At 37.7% G+C, this 18,218-nt stretch overlaps 2 protein-coding genes across 2 annotated transcripts in view; one reads left to right on the top strand and one right to left on the bottom strand.

The window, feature by feature from the left end:
* The first annotated feature begins 566 nt into the window (after nt 1-566).
* Nucleotides 567-14,898, top strand: LOC135687995 (uncharacterized). The gene is made up of 12 exons (XM_065204664.2): nt 567-762; nt 2,125-2,205; nt 2,584-2,658; nt 3,034-3,186; nt 4,164-4,313; nt 4,812-5,183; nt 8,047-8,133; nt 8,580-8,672; nt 9,641-9,763; nt 10,034-10,647; nt 11,713-11,887; nt 12,933-14,898. Exons 1-12 carry the CDS (start codon nt 697-699, stop codon nt 13,188-13,190), a joined length of 2,247 nt encoding a protein of 748 aa, XP_065060736.2. The 5' UTR covers nt 567-696; the 3' UTR covers nt 13,191-14,898.
* A 935-nt stretch (nt 14,899-15,833) lies between these two features.
* Nucleotides 15,834-18,218, bottom strand: part of LOC135688028 (WD repeat-containing protein 70) — a 54,812-nt gene continuing 52,427 nt past the window's right edge. The window contains exon 24 of the mRNA XM_065204709.2: nt 15,834-18,008. Within this exon, the coding sequence (XP_065060781.2) occupies nt 17,921-18,008 (88 nt within the window). The 3' untranslated portion in view covers nt 15,834-17,920. The remainder of the gene's footprint in view (nt 18,009-18,218) is intronic.

Below are 18,218 nucleotides of genomic sequence, written 5' to 3'. Positions count from 1 at the left end.
GGGGGGGCTAAATATGCCTAAAATCAAGATCAAGGAGGGGCTTAGCCCTCTCAGTCCCCTTGCTTCCGAGGTCCCTTGAAGGAGGTTAGGCGGCTCAATGCTACCCTGGAGAGGGGGGTTGAATTCGACAAAGTCGATAAAAAATCGTTAGTTTAATCATTAGCTTGTCTCTTGTCGTTGTGTTGTGTTTGTGTTGTGTTTGTGTTGTAGTAGACCAGGGTCCGTTTCGGCCTTAAAATTTATTGTTAAAAACATTTAGAAAATGTTTTTCATGTTCCCGTCGGAAATATTGCGGTTAACTTCCTCATCGGAATTCCAAAAGGAAAGACAAATAAAGACGAAGAGTAAACGTTCCTTTGCTCCTTCGACAATTTTCAATCAGTTGACTTGTTTTTGAGCTTTTTTATCACTTAGATTGTGTAAAATGCCTCTTAGAATCATAAGTGAATGTTTTTATAATTCGTGATGAATAAGGTGTAAAAAATTTAGCTTTGTGAAAAATCAATACTTTGTTGATTCATGAAATCACGTGCAATTTTGTAAAGAAATCTCGAGCATCGCATGTTCTCCTCCATTGTTCCGAGATTTCTCTGAAACAAGGAAGTCATTGGGATGAGAAACCAGAGATCGCGTCAAGTTTGTTATCAGATTTACATTTCGGATTTATGAGCGAGCAAGAAGATTTTTTTTAACAAGATGGGCAAGCAGAAAAAATCCTTCATCGATACTGAAAATGAAGTGGCAGTTCAGCGTGCATGCAAGGTATGCAACAGCAATTTTTCGTACTTGTTGTGTGATGTGCTTGCGTTTAGCAAGTACCTTTGATGCCTAGGCCAAATTTTTTAAATGTTACCTGATTTGCCGGCATTTTGAAATTACGACATTCCGTCACTCGACATCTTGGTTTTTGACAGTGCAAGAGTGTAGGCAGGATTAAATCTTCTATATCTGAATGATAAATGAATAGCAATTTGTGAATATAGAATAAATTGCTACCATCTTTGAGAAATTTCATCGGCGTTTCAGATTACACATTTTCTGATCCTTCATTTCAAAGTTTCAAAGTTTTGTTAGTTATAAAGTTTTGACGCAACATAAGGGTGGTTTAGATAAATAGGATTTTTTTATCGTCTTCAAATTTAGATAATTCCCCTTAACCTGCATGTTATGTTGTTTTTAATATGTGCAAGCGTGTTATGTTATCAAGCCCTAATATTGAAAGCGATAGAAACGGTCCTGACCTTTGTCCCAGTTGTTACACAGTGCCTCAGCTCCTGTACAATAAAATAAAAGCTAAAGACAAGCATCATCACTGAAATTTGCAGTGTTTTGTGTTTTCACGATTCTTTTCATAAACGAACTTCCCACCTCTGTTTGTATTCATGATCTTGCACAGCCAAGCTACATTTGGCATGGAGGTACGACTGACGTAAAAAGGATTTTAAATAAATTAATTAGGAAAATGGGGAAAGGTTCACGATGTATGACCTAATATTTCCTGCACTCAATAATATTTCACTTGATCTTGTCTGTGGGGGGGGGGGGGGTTACTAGGCAGTTGTGTTGGTGGCAAATTTTTTGTTGTTGTTGCAATTTGGCAGCCTTTGTTGTTGTTGCAATTTAGCAGTCTTTTAATTAAACAGTATTATCAATTTATTGATAGAAAATAATCTTTGTTTTAAAAACCTGCCCTGGCTCTTAAAATTGAGACTCCAGTGAGCTAGAAAATATTTTCCATCTTAGTGTTAGTTCAGTTAGAGAAAAGCATAAATCAAATTCAAATTTGTACTCACTTAAACAGAAACATCTTGGAAGAAAATCTGAGAAAAGACTTTTCCCAAAGCCGCATTTTGGAGATTTTACATGCCAAAGTTTTGCTTGAAGTTTCAATGCTATGCTGACTGAAAAACAAACAACTTTGATATGCCAAACATTTGTTCCAAATATTGTTTGCTGCATTGAATATACAAATTTGCACACCATTTGTGGGGAAGGAGTACCATGTTCTTAGTAATTATCTGTATTGATATTGACAAGTTTTAGTATTTTAGTAACGTTTTTGTGGTTTTTACATTTGTTACTACTTTATGTCACTATATATTGTAAGAATTCTTTTGTTTGTAGTATATTGGCTCATTTGCTATAAACATGATGAAAGCGGAGGAAAGACAAATAATGATGAATGAAAGACTTGAAGAGTTAAAAGTTAGTATTTTATGGTTTCTCAGTTGGCAAGTGCAATTAAAATTTCCCATCTCTTTTTGTTTAAATTCTGTGAGGTTGTGAGACTTATTTTGTCATGTTAATGACTCCAACGACCATGTTCATTTGCATTTTCATTTGAATCAATATTTATATTCTTTTTGCTTAAGGTCAGCTCTTAATTTTTTCCATAAAAGAAATTAAATTTTGGCACCAATAGGAACCAATAGTTTTCTAAATATTTTTAGAATCCCCAATTAATCATGTATCCCCAGAAGTCACTTTTCTTTAAATCCAAAGGAGATATATGATGGGCTAAAATGTAGAATAAAAGTTTAAGTTTAAAAAAATGATCATTGATGAGAACTTTTTATATTGTAGAATGTGAAAAAGGGTATTCGTGTTGTGTTACATGTTACAACATTTGGAATCAAAGTGTTTGATGAGAAGGAAACTGTAAGTATTGGCAGGAAACATTTTAAGAAATTTTTGGCACAAGATTTCCTTCCAACTTTTGTTTTCTATTAGATATTATGAAACATTCTAAAGCCTTTCTTAGTGTTTGGACATTGTGAAGGGCAGAAAGGACAGGGGTGTAGGGGAGAGTAGTCAGGCAAAATTTGACTTTTCAGTTTCAAAAGTGTTTAGCATCCCCTTTCGGCTCTTTTTTCAATATTTGCCCACTATCTGAAAAGTTATATGCAAGCCTTTCTGTGGTTTTGATTGAAATATTCATAAAATTCTCCAAACCCATCAATTCTTTTCCTTTTTTAGGAACCTTACCAATCGTTTAGTGTATAATAACTTTGAATTTGTTACTTTGATTTTTAGAATGTCAAAATGGCACATGCTATCATGAGGGTGGCCTTCTCTACGTGTTGTCCAGATACCAGAATGTTTTCTTATGTTGCTAAAAGCTTGAAATCCTCCAAGAATCCTTCTATTCTCCAGGCACACGTGTTTAAAACAAAAAAAGCTGCACATGTAAGCATGCACAATGATTTTCAATATTTTATTCTAATTGATATTTTAAAGCTTTTTAATAGAAATTTAGCAGCTTCAAAAACAACAAATGGGTTTTAAAAATAAAATTGCTGTTCCATGGAAAGTGGGGGGGGGGGGACAAGGGAAAATCTAGCACCCATAACAAAAGATTTCGAAAAAAGCTCTGTTGTTTTGCTAGAAAGTGGGGGACAGGCCCCTTGGCCCCAAGAGACACTATGTTCGCTTTCCAGCAGCTGCTAATTTCGAAATCATGTTTTGAACGGAAAGAACTGTCTTACAGCGATTGATATGCGCAAATCTACTGTATCACGGCGAATATGCGTTGGATTCGATCATCATATAATGATGTGTGTATATTCGTTTTGGCACACAAGCGTATCGTAGGGACGAGAGGGCAGGTGAGACATGTATCCCCCTGGAGCTAAATAAAACGTCGAAATTGACAGAAAATCGGGTAATAAAGCAATAATGGAGAAAATATTTTGGAAAAATAATTGACTAGTACCCCCATTTCGTTGTTGGCACGCTTATGCGATTGAAAGTTTAGAACAGGACGTCTCTAAGTTGCTGCTACGAGTTTAACGCTTAATGAAAGTACTCTCTGTAAATAAGCTGCATAAAATAGAAACTTTGTGTGAATTCACGTAAATGATTTACAGGTTTATAAAATTGGGATGTTGAAAATTTACAAAGAGTGAGCGATGTTGACAATAAAGCAGATTGTAGGGAGCAGGTCAGCTCCGTTAAAACGATTAGGGAGCTTTCTCCTGGATCACATAAAGAATCCGATAGTTCAATAATTATCATGACACTTTGAATAAGCATTGTTCTGCTTACTTTAGTAAATTGAATAAGCATGTTAATATTTGAGTAATTTAAAATATATCGCTTAGAACTCTAAAATTTTGATTCAGATATAATGCGAAAATAAGATGTTTTCTATGTTTGTTTTTTAGGCCCAGCAGTTATCTGCAGTCATGTCAAAAGCTTTTCGAATTGCCTTCTCCATGGCAACAGTAAAGAGAAAGAATAATCTGGAAGCGTTTGACGTTTCTGCCTCTGAGGCTCAACAAATGGTTTCGCCAATAGAAGTGAAGAGACGCTGGGTATGAAATAATACGATCTTTTATATTGGCTTTAAGAATTTCTTGAATATTTTGTCACATTTTGATCATTAATCATAACTGATTGACTCAAAATAGCATTTGATTTCGTAAAAAATGCCTCTGAAATTGGTGTGTGACGCTTTGCAGTAATACTTCTTTTGATATTTTACTTTTTATAAGTAAAGCCTTACTGTACTTTCTTTATAACAATTAGCATATTCTTCACTATATTAGTAATGCGTAAAAAGCTATCAGTTTGGTTTATTGCTTGAAATACGTATAATATTCCACTATTATTTCAAAGTAATGATAATAATATGAGAAATATTCGTATAGGGTAAAACTTGTCAATACTGCAAGTACTGTTATCAGTAAGGTCCCTGTTTGCTGGGCCTAAAAATCCTGTAATAATCTACGCGGCTATAATCTTTGCAAATATTCTTTAAGTCGATGCTTGAAAAACCAATGGAAACTATCATTTTCTACATAAATATTTAGGCAAAAAAAGAAATGGCAAAAGGGCATGACTTGTCTGAACATGCTGAGCGAGCAAGAACGAAAAATCCTCTCGCACGGCTTCCTGGAAAGCCAGAGCCAATCGACCAAGAAATTTTTGCAAACCAGCCCGGACCACCTGTCCTGAGAGAACGCAATGTGTCAAATGCAGACTTTGATAATTCTCAAATGCTTCAGAGAGGTCAGTTAATGAGACCATCAAATGAAAAAGTGAATGTGCAAGTCAATAATCAGGCCAATCCAAGCTTGATTCACCAGACTCAGGGCATGCCTCCTACGCAGTTTTTGAGCCCTCATAGCAGTACTCATTACCCTGGCCATGCGCCAAATGCAGTTCCATCCGGGCAGCAATATGTAAGTTTCCTTAGTATTTTATCTGAGGCTTATGTAGATTATCAGTTTGCGAGTGCCAGGCATCTTTAATCATTATTAATTATTTGATTTAAAGTTGGCAGCTAAAAATATATATCACAATTAAGGCCAAATATTTAAACAAAATAGATACAAATTGCTATAAAATGAATACAATAAGAAAAATACAATTTATGATAAAAAGCCTAAGTTATGAAATATCTTACATAATCTGCAGATGCAAGCTTGGCGTTTGATGAGCATTAATGAATTTTTGAGAATGAGTTTTTGAGACAGAAGTTCAATGCTTTTCGTTCATGTTGTGGTTGAGTGATATTTAACCGTGCTCTAGAACCATTCATGGATTTACGGTATGGATATATGTTGGAGCAGTGTAACTGTCCGTCAGTTGTGAGGATATGACCGGTTAAGGGAGATCTCAGAAATTGATACTTGGAAGAAGAAGGAACTGGGGGGGGGGGGAATATTTCAAACCAGAAATGTCTGCAAAGTCAGTATTTGAAAAGTTTTTAAAACAAAAGATGAAAATTATTTTTTTTCAAGAAGAGCTTTTTTGGGAATGCGAGCTATGACAATTGCTATTCAGAAAATAGAAGAAGAAAGCATGCATCATATAAGAAGATGACTGTCATTAAAAATAGTCCTCTTCCAGGAATTCAGCGCTTTATTTGTGTAACTTTCATTTAAAGAGCTCTATTGAGACCATAATTGATAGATTGGCGAGAGGGTGAGAGAGATTTGGTTCCGAGGGATGGCATTTCGGCGGACTACACCATTTGAAACGCAAGAAAAGCAAAGCTGCAAAGACTTGTCTTGGATCGCAAGCATTGTTTAAATAATTTAAAGTTTCTTTTACCGCTTTCACAATTACTCTAATGGAAGGTGATTTTTATTGCAAAAAAATATGAGAGGCCAGCCCTTCCTTTCATTGTACACCACACAACAATGGAAGTATCGAAATCAGTTAAATGGGACATGATTTCAAAGACAAAGAACTGCAACAAAAATAGAAATACTTTTCAGCTTGAGCAGTAAAGTGAAACAAATTATCTGATATTTGAAACCCATGCAATTTTAAGCTGCGTAGTATATGAATATACATAAACACAAGTATTAATATTTTACAGCCTAATGTGATCTATTGGAAGGAAATTTCTTTCTTAAACCTTTGCATGAACCTTTAAAAACAATCGTTCATCCATCTCGTGTTGGCAATTTTCCCTGAAGGACAACATCGCTGTACCTAGTATACAATAGTTACACAATATTTCACTTGTCTTACTATATTTAAATTATATTTCTTCTTATGCCACAATTCTAGTATTTAGCTTGTTTGCCGACGGTACAACCATTTCCTCTTTCCATGAAAATATATTGCTTTTGGTTAAGCACATGACAAATTCATCGCCTTGATACTGCACCATTTTCCTGCGCGGCAATACAAGTTGTCACTTATGTGTAACTTCCTTTAAATGCTGCAAAACATTCTGACAAATACTGTACCGAGTAATTTGAGGTTCGAGAGGAAAAATGTGGGCGCTATAGATTCACACAAAATACAAACTGTGCAACAACTGCAAATCAAAATGTACACGTATTTCAAAACACTGATAACTTGCTTCCAGGCACACTCTCAACCGCAGGGGCGGATTCAGGGTGTCACAAAGGTCGCACGGAAGACCGTCAGATTTTCAGAATTTGGTTTCAGTCTTCAGTCATTTAAATAAGGCAATCATGTTTACCACAATCTTTTATTTCCCTCCTTCCAGATAATAATACATTTACCTCTCTTTACACAATAAACACAGACCGAACCTTGGTCGATCTCACTCACAATGCCACGATATTCAATAAAGAAGAAATCCAAAGACCATCCTAGACCGTAAACAGTATGATTTTTAGGCATGTCGCCCGTGCCGCACAAATATGCAGGGCTCTTTGTTATGCAAATATTTTACCAAATCTCACCAATCAAAATTCAAGTTTTCACATATTTGTGCGGCACGAAAAGTCTGTAAACACTATGTTAGATTACTGTGCCGCACAACTGCTGGTAAGGGAAGAAAGTGGACGAGGTTGAAAGTTGTGAAGGAGAAGAATCCCAATTTTTTATGCATACGGAAGAGGTGCACAAGAAGTGTACACTTCTAAATCTCAAGATATTTTGTCTCAACTGCGTCTTTGGATTTGCTGGGAAATTTGGAAAACCATTTAAAAGGGAAAAGTGTTTGACTGAACAATTTGAACGTTTCAGGGCCCCAGTCCTGTCGCCACCCTCAAAACTACTACAAGGCCTGCAAACCTCGTTCCCTATCATGACTCTACCGTTCGTTCGCTGGGTCCCTATCATGGCTCTATCCTTGACCACGAGGGACGCCCCCTAGACCGCCTGCTGGGTAGTGTTTATGTGCGACCGTCAACTTTTATTCTGTATCCGCCACTGCTCAACCGGGCTTTTACGGTCTGCCGGCACCCTGACATTAGGATACCCGCTTGTCCCTGGAGATGCCCATTGCCGGGAGACGCCCATTGCCGGGAGATGCCCATTGCCGGGAGACGCCCATTGCCGGGAGACGCCCATTGCCGGGAGATGCCCATTGCAGAAAGATGTCCTTTGTAGGGAGGTGATCGTTGTCTAAAGATTTTCTGTTCAAGACTGACCCCAGAAAAGAACTTTTTGACAATATTTCGTTTAAAGCTTAATTATACTTTCTGACAATATCAGGTTTAAAGTTAAATTGCACTTTAAACCTGAATGCTTTTGGACTTTATGTCGTTTCCTTTTTATAAATAAATTCCTTTAACTGCATCTTTGGATTATAATGATCAGTGCTTGTGCTGCTAGGTTTCTGGGTATGGTCAAGGGATGCCTCCACCAAACCAACATCAGCAGCTTGCAATGCCTCCAAACGCAGCACCAGGACAGCAATGGGTAAGTGCCACTACCGGTGGGACTATTGAAGATTGTCATTTTTCTATATGCCAGACAGGTTTAAAAAACATCATAACTATCGCTTCCGTGCTATTGCATGATTTAGGTCACGCAGTTTAGAAAAATAATCGTTTGAAGCCTACCATGTTTTGACTTTCTGAAGATTTTGGCAGTAGGCAAAGCTTTATGATCTTTAGGTTCTATTTTGTTTTGGGAAATCTCTGTAGTTAACATGCATTTCCAATTTGTAGTTGATTGTGTAAAAATCTAGAGAAAATATGAGATACTGGGATTTGCCCAATGTAAATCTTGTACAGCAAGCATCTTGGGATAAGATTTCCTGTTTACTTCACAACGGCCTGGACTTGAATATATTTTCTATCTGCTTATTAACAAATGGAAATGGTTGGCTGTGTTTTCCTAACTTTAAAACCTGTTGCTCATAGATCTCTGGCTATGGTCAAGGAATACCTGTAGCTGCACCAACTCAGCAACAGCAGCTTGCAATGCCTCCAAACGCAGCACCAGGACAACAATGGGTAAGTCTCACCACCATTGTTTCACGTAGGAGGCCAATGAAGATTGTCGTTTTGTGACAGGCAAGGAAGGTTTCAAAAGTGGTAATAAACACAGCATGCAACCTATTGGAAGGTTTCGCGGGAATTTTGGTATTTTCATTTAATGAGAGGACGAAATGTTGTTTTATGCAATTTTCAGCATTATTTGTTTTCATTACAACATCGCAATCGGTTGGGAAAAAAAGATTTTACGATTTGTGGCACATTTTATTGATTGAATTCTGCTGCAACATATCACGTAGCGGCCGCTGCGATTAGGCCCATTGGGGCTCAAAAAATTTCTGAACAAAACATTTAGCATAATTTCCAACAAAAGTGAGAAAAATGAGCAGTTCTAGACACCAAAGCATAAATTAAGTATTCCCATGTTAATTTTTATAAGATCTCGCAAATTGGTGCAAAAATGAACTTTTTTTATTGCAAATGTTTCACAGGTACTTCAATCATCATGTCTCAATTTGTGTGTTTTCGCAAATGTCGATAATGTTTAGAAATGGGCAAAAATCAAGAATATTCTTGCATTTCCTATTATCATCATCAAACCTTGATAAATGTTCTTATACATTCAAACTAAAAAGTCATCTTATGACTTTTATGAAACTTGCTATGAATTTTGGTTCGGTAAAACTTTTGCTGCAGTGCCGCCATTTCTGTTTCAGCCTGTGCAATGCTTTGCTCACTAAGCACACTTAGTGAGCGAAGCATTAGAACTTTCTGATCGTTTAGGAAAATCTATAAAGTTACAATGAGATACAGTGATTTGCTTAAGATAAATATTGTACAGCAAGCAGCTTCAAGGAATCAGATTTCCATCATAATTATTAGGCTCATTTGCTTCACTACTGTTTCCACCTGAGGGAAAGATATTCAAGTCAAATAGAAGAATTGGTTGATTGTGTTTTCCTTACTTTGAAATGTGTTGCTCATAGATCTCTAGCTATGGTCAAGGGATGCCTGTAGCTGCACCAAATCAACATCAGCAGATTGGAATGCGTCCGAACGTGGCAGCTGCCGATCAAACCAATAATACAGTAGCACCTGGACAACAATTGGTAGGGTATTAACACTCTTTGTTAAGGGTCTAGTTTAGTACTCTGTTTTGATGTCTGCTAATAGGGTTATGAAAGCTTTAAAGCTTATTTATCCTAAGCTTTCTTTTTTGTTGGTTAAGATATAACCATTTTTGCTGGTTTATGTTCAAGGCATGTCCCTTATTTTGTGAACTAAGCAGCTTTTCAAAAATCAGTCTCAATCACCATTTCCAAACAAGTTGACTTTTGAACTCTCTAGCTCCAGCAAGAAATGTTTATCTTTGGGTTTAGGTCTCTGGTTCAGGTCCAGGAATGCCTTCAGCAGCACCGAACCATACCCAGCAGCTCTCAGTGCCTATAAATGCGGTATCTATGATGCAAAGCATAGCTGTAACTGAAAATCAAGGAGAACAGACCGAGAGAGTGAATCAGGATGCCCAAACTGATGACGATCCTCCAGCTGGCGAGGAGCTTTATCAGAATATGAATGTATCAAATAGCCAAGTGCATCTTGCAAATGAAAGAGATGTCGAAGCACTGGAAGATTTATACGTGAATAAAGAGATAATCAATGAATCTTTATTATCAAATAAGAGCAATGATTCTACATCAAATGGAAGTACAGGCCAACCAGAACTGTTACAGCAAAACGCTTGTATAGCCCTTCCTGAGCCAGACTATGGACCAGTTGAAAATGATGAACCAAAATGTGATGTGAGCATGATGCAAAGTGAAGGAGCTAGCTGCCTTCAAAATTCCAGCTCTGTCAACAAAGAGAAGGAAGATGAGGACGATAGGGAAGATGTATATTTGACTAGAGATATTATGAAGGAGCAGTACAGACAATCAACAACAGAGATGGATCTGCTTAAAGATTCCTATTGGTTTCAGCCTGGATTACCAAGGTAAGTGTTTGAACTTCCGAGGTATCAATCTGAATATCACCATCATCAACGTCTCAATATATCTCAATTCCAGTATTTTAAAACTAGGTAAAGTCTCAGAGATTAGTGAGGTTTATCCCGTAAACTAGCAAGGTACATTGTTGATATTATTTTGATTGGGATCTCAAGATTGCTACGATAAAAAGAGTAGTCAAAAACTATATTGTAAGTTTAGAAGATGCATGAAGATTTACCATATAATAGTGTACTAGCCCAGTCAGTGTATTCATTTATTGAGCTCTTATCGAAAGTACTTGGAACACCCATGCGGAAGTTGCCCCATTTCTCTGAAAACAATGACGGAAATACACTTTAGCCACCCTAGCTTCCAAAATACAGGTTTCGTCAGACTATTGGAGAAAAATCCAACATTGTTTGAAAGCTTAAATGGAAACTGCTAATATGAATGACAAACATGCAGTTTGTGCTCGAGGACTTTTGGCAGGCCTTTATATTGTCACTGTTATAGGCTTATTATTCATTGTTTGGCTTAATGGTTTTAACCATCAGACATAGGTTGCACTCTGGGTTGCACCAAAGAAAGATACAAGTACAAAGTTACATGCTGCTGACATGAAGCATTGTTGCGCCCCCCGTCATCTTGTCACAATGTTATTTCAGGATTAAAATACCATAATGCTTGTGTTAGTCAAAACTGCTACATTCGTCACTTCAATTTAGTTTGTTTTATTTAAGTGATCTAGGAATGATTTACAATACCCTTTTTTATTTGATAAGGAATTTTTAGCCTTGGAACTTCGGAACATCGATAGAACACAGATGCACACTGAGAAAATTTCTTGTCGCCTCTAACCTTGGAATTTAACTTTCTGGAAACCATTTTTGGGCCACAAGTAAAAAATTTCGTTTGTCTACAAATGGATATTATAGGCAGGTTCCAGATGCTGTGTAAATTCCAAATCCCTATAGACGTTTTTTATTGTGACGCAATCAATTGAAGGCGTACTTTGGAACTAATGCTTGTAGCGTGTCCTGTTTATATATCAACTCTCATCAAATCTTTAGGGAAATTGCGGAGGAGGTGCTAGCTCAAGAGAGGCCAGGCAGCTTTTTCATCCGTGAAAGCACAAGTACTCCAGGCTGCTACGCAATGTCACTAAGAGTGCCAGATGGCATTAAAGAATCGGGTATAGCGAATATTCTGATACAAAACACCGCCACTGGAGAGTATCAAATCCCGGTAAATTAAAACTCTTTCTTTTGAATTTATGTAATAGTTTATGGCTGGCAATGCAGAAAAAGCAGTTTCACACCCGGCCTGGTAAACACAGCCTGCGCGCAGACTCGAAGTATCTTAGCAGAACAGGTAAGATACTCCAGAGTCTGCTCGCAGGCCAGATAAACAGGCCCTTCTCAGGTAAAGTTCAGTATGGTCTGTACAAAACAAAATGGTCTGTTTATCAAGCTATTTTACACGGAGACGGTGCTTTTCTAACAAGAAGGAAAATAAAGCCTCTCGCATAGTTTTTATTGATGATAGTACAGTCTATTTTCTGCAGGCCAAATATGTCCTTTATTCGAACTAGCGAACTTTTGGGAGTAGAAAATGTCCATTGACTGTGTGATTTGATGCGGCCTTGATTGATGAAACTCTTGGGAGGGATTGGCATTTCAAGGGCTGTTACAAGTTGTGACAAGTCATTATTCTTGGTATATTTGTTTTCTACGAATTCTCACAACTGATGCCTTTTGCTCAACGCACCTCATCGATGGTATTACATCGAATTTAACAAACAGAGATAACAGGCAAAGATTTACTGAAACTTTTTTACTTACCCAGCAAAACTTTGTTGTAATTTCGGTTGCAAAAACTGAGCATGGATCCCAATGTGACCCCAATTTCATATGGTTTTACACCGAGAACGTTTCTTGGTATTTAGAGTTTCGTCTCCTTGGCTCCTTTGGGATGAAACTTTGACTGGAATGCATTGCATTGCTATTCAATGTTATATTCCATTGCAAAACAAAGTCCTTTGCTCAAATTTCAATGCACTAATTAGTTTTATGTGACAGTTTATAAACTTCCCGCTGAATTTGTGCTATTCAAAAAGAAATGTCTTTTTTAAGCACCTTTGTCTTTGCCATGTTCCTATTGAAGGAACGCTCAGGGGTTGCGTTCACACGAGTTATACGGGAACACGAGAAATTGTATCATTTCACATTTTTAACAATCATCTAAGATTATCTATTAGTTAACAATGATATTGTGAAATTTAAAATTGCAGGGATTCAGGCAATCCTTTTCATCAATACCGATGCTAGTTGCCTTCTATGCATCATTCCAAGACGAGCTGCCCGTTAAATTGCTGCTAAGTTATGAGAACAAGCTCATTTTGGGTGAACAGGATGCAGTTGATGGATGCACCAGCCCCGAAGAAGCAATTGCTTTAATCGACGCTGTGCTGCCTAGCGATCCCGACTTCATGAAATATGATAGTTGTGATGAAATACAGCAAGAGCTAGATAATTTATCATCCGATTAGACTGATGTTAATAAATTAGAAGATATCGTGTATAAAATACAGTTCCTAACCTCGTTAGACTGCAGGTAAACATAGTATAATCGAGTCAATGATTATATATTTTATTAGCGTCGTAAGCTCGTATGAATAGCGGTTAAATACAGATCACAATGCATGAGATAATTAGCACAAGTAGTGATAAATAATGATCTTTGGTGCATTCTTAGCTGGAGAAAGGAGGTTCGATTAAACTTCTTGAAAAACTTCACAACCCATCTTCAGGCCCATGAGAAAGGACAGGGGCAGATTGCCAAGGCCCCGAGCTGTGAAGGGCCCCAAACAGTTATATCATAGTCCCCAACAATAAAAAACGACAACAACCACAGTTTGAATGTCGTCATTACCATCCCTTTCCCCTTGTTGCCCCAAGCCGGGCCTGCTCAATTTAAATTGCCAAGATCTTGATATTTAATATTTAGAGTATGAAATGAAATTACACACTGAGGGGGTATGTGTACAAAAATTATCAGCATCTTTACCGTGGGAACCAGAGCCTCAGAGGGCCAGAGAATTAAGAACGGGGGAAGGAATCGCAAAAGAGAATTCCACGGAATTCGTACCGTTTGACCTCTCAACCAATCATGTTCGAGGCATTGCGTCATAACTTCAGCAACAAGCTGTGCTTCGAACTGTGCAGTCATTCTGAAATACTTGAAATAGTATTACCTATCAACGGTGGAAGCAGGCAGAGTTGTAGTGCCCCCTTGTAAATGCCAATTTCTACTTTCTGCTATAATTTTTGAGAAATTTTTCGAGAAGGCCCTGCTGCAATTTTCATAGCAACACTTGTATTTTCATAGTTGCTGGGTGGAACTTTCCTTTTGGCTTTTTTTAAACGTGTTTCACCGGCCATATCCTCTTCTCGTATTTCTTTCTTTTTTAAATTTTCTTGCAAAAGAAAAAGCATCATAAAGTTGTTTAGCATAAACATGCCTTCTTTCCCCTTCCTCGGGCAGGCTTCATTGCACGAAATGGAAATGAAACGGAAGCCAAGTGGACATTGATGGACGGAAACTTTCCGAACCGTTTTCCGTTCATACCGCGAAGTGGAAATCCACTTTTACTGATTTAAAGACAGGTGTAAACCTCCTTTATCCTCTATCATTAGGTACCAGAAAGTACAAAAAAAATCCTGTATTAATACTCGTTAACCTTAACCATCATTTTAAACTCGTGTTTAAAGGCATTCTGTTTCGTTGTGGATTGGTTAACGAGAACAATAGCTGGAACAATAGCCTAAACACGATTCCAGCGCTTCGCCATATTTGTTACAATGCGATAAATTAAAGGGGGATTGAAAACAATAAAAAATCCCTTTGTGCTTATAATCAATCAACGTCGTGACAGATTGCCTTTAAAAACAAACTAACAGATTTGGTTAAACTAGAATTACGCCAATAGCGGTATATTATGGTAACAACATAGAAGAATGTAATTGTATAAGATATAGAAAATATTTAACTTGCATCAGAAGTCAAACAGTTTTTTAACATGTTGAATGCTGGCAAAGTAGAATAAATAAGATATAATTATCTAGTAAGCAAACTTCAGAAACGATAAGGTAGATGACACGTGTTTATTGCAATCACGTCTGTTATGATATTTTCAAACAGAAATCTTTCTTCTTGTATCTTTGCCGACTGCCTCGTCTTTCCGCGGCTTCTCTTGGCACCCTCTTCTTAATCGTCAGCAAGATCTAAAACAGTCAGGATCATAGCACTTATTCGTTTGCAATCCAAAATTGCAGAGATGTCACGATCTCCTTGGCGCCCTGTAGCCAGTTTTCCCGCGCGCATGCTTCTACAGTGCAAAAGTTCACTGGACAATGTTCAGTCGTTTTGCCACCACCAAAATTTTCTGGATGTTCACACACTGAACAAGTGAGCAATGTTCAGTGCATGACCAGTGCAAATCTCCAGTCGTTTTGCCGGGGGGGGGCTGGGGCTTAAGGGGACGCGTGGAAACAGGTGATAGGATTAAGATTGTTGTTGAGTTGTGAGTGTTTCTCAAGAATGTTGGTAATTTTACAATCTATTCTATGCTGATGTTGTTAGAACTATGATCAGCCCATATTGTGCAGTTCAGGGCAGGAGGCATTTTTGTCATCACTCTTACTCGAGAATAAGAATTTTTAGAATTTTAGCAGAAGATTTTTTTAGCTTGAATAAACGGTATACCAAGAAGTACACGACTGTAAAAAATTATTTTAGGCGTCAAAATGATTTTGGAGATGTTTTTATTTGCGAGAACTTCGGCGTGAGGAATAATGGGCTGGGATAGTTGCAGCTTTCCTTATCAGACGACATTTGTCACATTTCGGGCTGCATTCGGACCGTTCTATTTCAATGAAAAAACGATTTCGAGAAAGATCCATGCTTAGCCCCCCTCAACGATTAGCATCCGCGCAGCCTATGTGCGAGAACCATACCCAAAGATACAACGTTTAGCTTGATAAGTTAAGAAAGAGTCAATGCTATGTTTCTCGAAAAAAACAAATTTTGTAGTATGTTCAAGCGCAGTGAGGGCCTTCTAGTATTGCAACCCTGAAAGTCTTATCTTGACCTGATAAGAGGTTTGAAACGAAAAAACAAGCCTTTGTGGAACACACACTGATGAAGTCGAGGAAGTTGCTGCAAACGTCGCTCTGTTGAAGTTCGAAGAGCCGAAAAGAGTGTGTTTGTTAAACAAACTTGTGAAAGAATTGTTAGAGAAATACAGGAAGGACACACTACAGGGCCCTCTAACCATCATCATTTTGGACAAAGGACCAGAGGGGCCAGAGGAACTTTGCCCCCCCCCCAAAATACTTAAAAGCATCAGGAAAATACTTTTATTTTGAAAAAAATTGGCAGTTGCTACACTTGTATATCAGGGCTGCCCTCCTCCCCCCAAAAAAATAAAAAGTTGTATCTCGGTCTTTCTTTGGACAGAACAAAAGTATTCAACGAAGAGACATTAGTTGAAAAGTTGATAGATGAAAAAGCAATAAATAAATCAGTTTCAACTTTGTTTGCATCCACATTTAATCAGCTATCATTTGTTTTAGGATTTGAGAAATGGTTTTTCGAAAGAGTATTTTGTCGTGAAGACAGACTTTGAAACGGAGAATATCATTGTCTCTGATCCGTGCAAATGAGCAACTTTGTCAAAAGTGCAAATATCATAGTTTTTGAAATACATTTGTCGCCTGTGTGCGCTAGGCTCAACGAAACTGTCTGCTATTGCGAGATGAGAGAATGTTTCATCGTGTCTCCTTACTTAGGTCAAAAGTACAGAACAATAGGCTTCCAGGCCAGAGTTTTTCTATCGACTATGGTGACATATTAAAAAGGCATGTCTTTTTGATGACCTTTTAACTGCTGCTTGGTTGATTGAGAACAAATATTCTGACTTTATTTTCAACAACTGGCGAAAATATGATAGCAGCCAATAGTAGCTGCGAACTAAAAATAAAACGAATTAAGAAAATTTTCGACAATCATCATATTAGTCAATTATCGGCTACAAAATGTTGAAAAGAACAATACGCTGAGAACCACATGTCATGTAATTCAAAATCAAGTAATTCAGCAGCTGTCGCTTTCAAGCTTAAGCTGATGCAGCAAAATCGTAACAGTGTCAAAACGTATTGCTCTTTTTTTACAACATATGAAGAAAACTTAGAGGTAATGTGTCTATAAATATGACTGCGTATACCCAGCTTGTCAAGTAACATCAAAATAACGGTTTATGATTGGTCAGTATTCTTGAGATGCAGAACTGCTCACATGAAAAGCTAGCCTCGCAGAAGTGTAGATAAACAGAACAACCGTAATGGTTGGGGCGATGACATGAAAAATCGCATGTTTCTGAAAACCCTGCAGAGGTGCTTGCTTTAGCTGGACACATTACATTCAAATTAATCTCAAGTCCGAAATAAACGTCTCCCCCCCCCCCCCCAGTGGCCGTTTGGAGGGGTCCAAGGGGTCATGGAGACAGGCCCTGCGCTTATGGTAGCCAGCAAAGGCCCCGGACCTAAGAAAAAAATAAAAATTGTAGAGGAAAAGGGCCACGCAGATTGTTTTGGCCCCTTTCAACAAGTTGAGGCTGAGCTACTACTATAAAATTTTATTTTTAACAATCTTTCATCTCAAAAACGAGTCTTTTGCCATCTGGGGTGCTTGTGAATTTTCAAACTTGTCGACAAAAAAGGATGTCTCATTCACTTTGTTGGCAAACGAATCCGGAAAACCTTCCTAGAACGTAATAGTTAGCAACTGTACTGCTTACATACTAATAATTTAAGAACAAATTAATAACAATCCAGCCTCAGATTTTCGAGAAAAAAACTTCACTTTAATAGTTCTTATAAAAAAGAGTGTAGTCTGCTTTAAAATGTCTTACTTTCTTTTATCCCTCAAAATCGTTAGCCTTTTTCTACTTCTATGTTATCTCAACAATTAATCACTTTTTCTGGAGTTAAATAAACTTTATCTGGTATCAAAACAGAAAATATATCACAGGCAAAAGAACTGTTCTCAAAACTGCGTTTCGCTCAAAAGTAGTTTTAATAACCGTGAAGCAGAGAGGCATAATTTGCGAACCTATGCGGCTGCAAGCTCGTTCATAGACAGAATAGAATATTGCCTTTGTATGATGAGCAGTCCGTCAGCGCTGTTCAACTTTTCCGTCACATCCTTAGAAAACCAACATCAAAGTAGACGTGGCCTCTTCTTTTCGGATTCTTCATCACTGTCACTTTCTTCATCAGGATTTTGAAACACTGGTTTTGGTTGTGTCCTGTATGTCAGTTAAGATGATAAAAATTAGCAACATTCAGGGAGCAAAAGAGATAAGGGTAAGGAGAATTCGAGTAAGGGATGGGTCGAGATGGGTCGAGTAAGGAGAATTCGAGCAATGAGAGACAGAGGGAGGGGGTGTAGCAAGAGAGAGAGAGAGAGAGAGAGAGAGGGAGAGAGAGAGAGAGAGAGAGAGAGAGAGAGAGAGAGA

Source organism: Rhopilema esculentum, chromosome 19 (genome assembly GCF_057945365.1).
Source record: "Rhopilema esculentum isolate cy_ngs chromosome 19, ASM5794536v1, whole genome shotgun sequence".
Classification (NCBI taxonomy): Eukaryota; Metazoa; Cnidaria; class Scyphozoa; order Rhizostomeae; family Rhizostomatidae; genus Rhopilema; species Rhopilema esculentum.
This window is presented reverse-complemented; position numbering and strand designations above follow the sequence as displayed.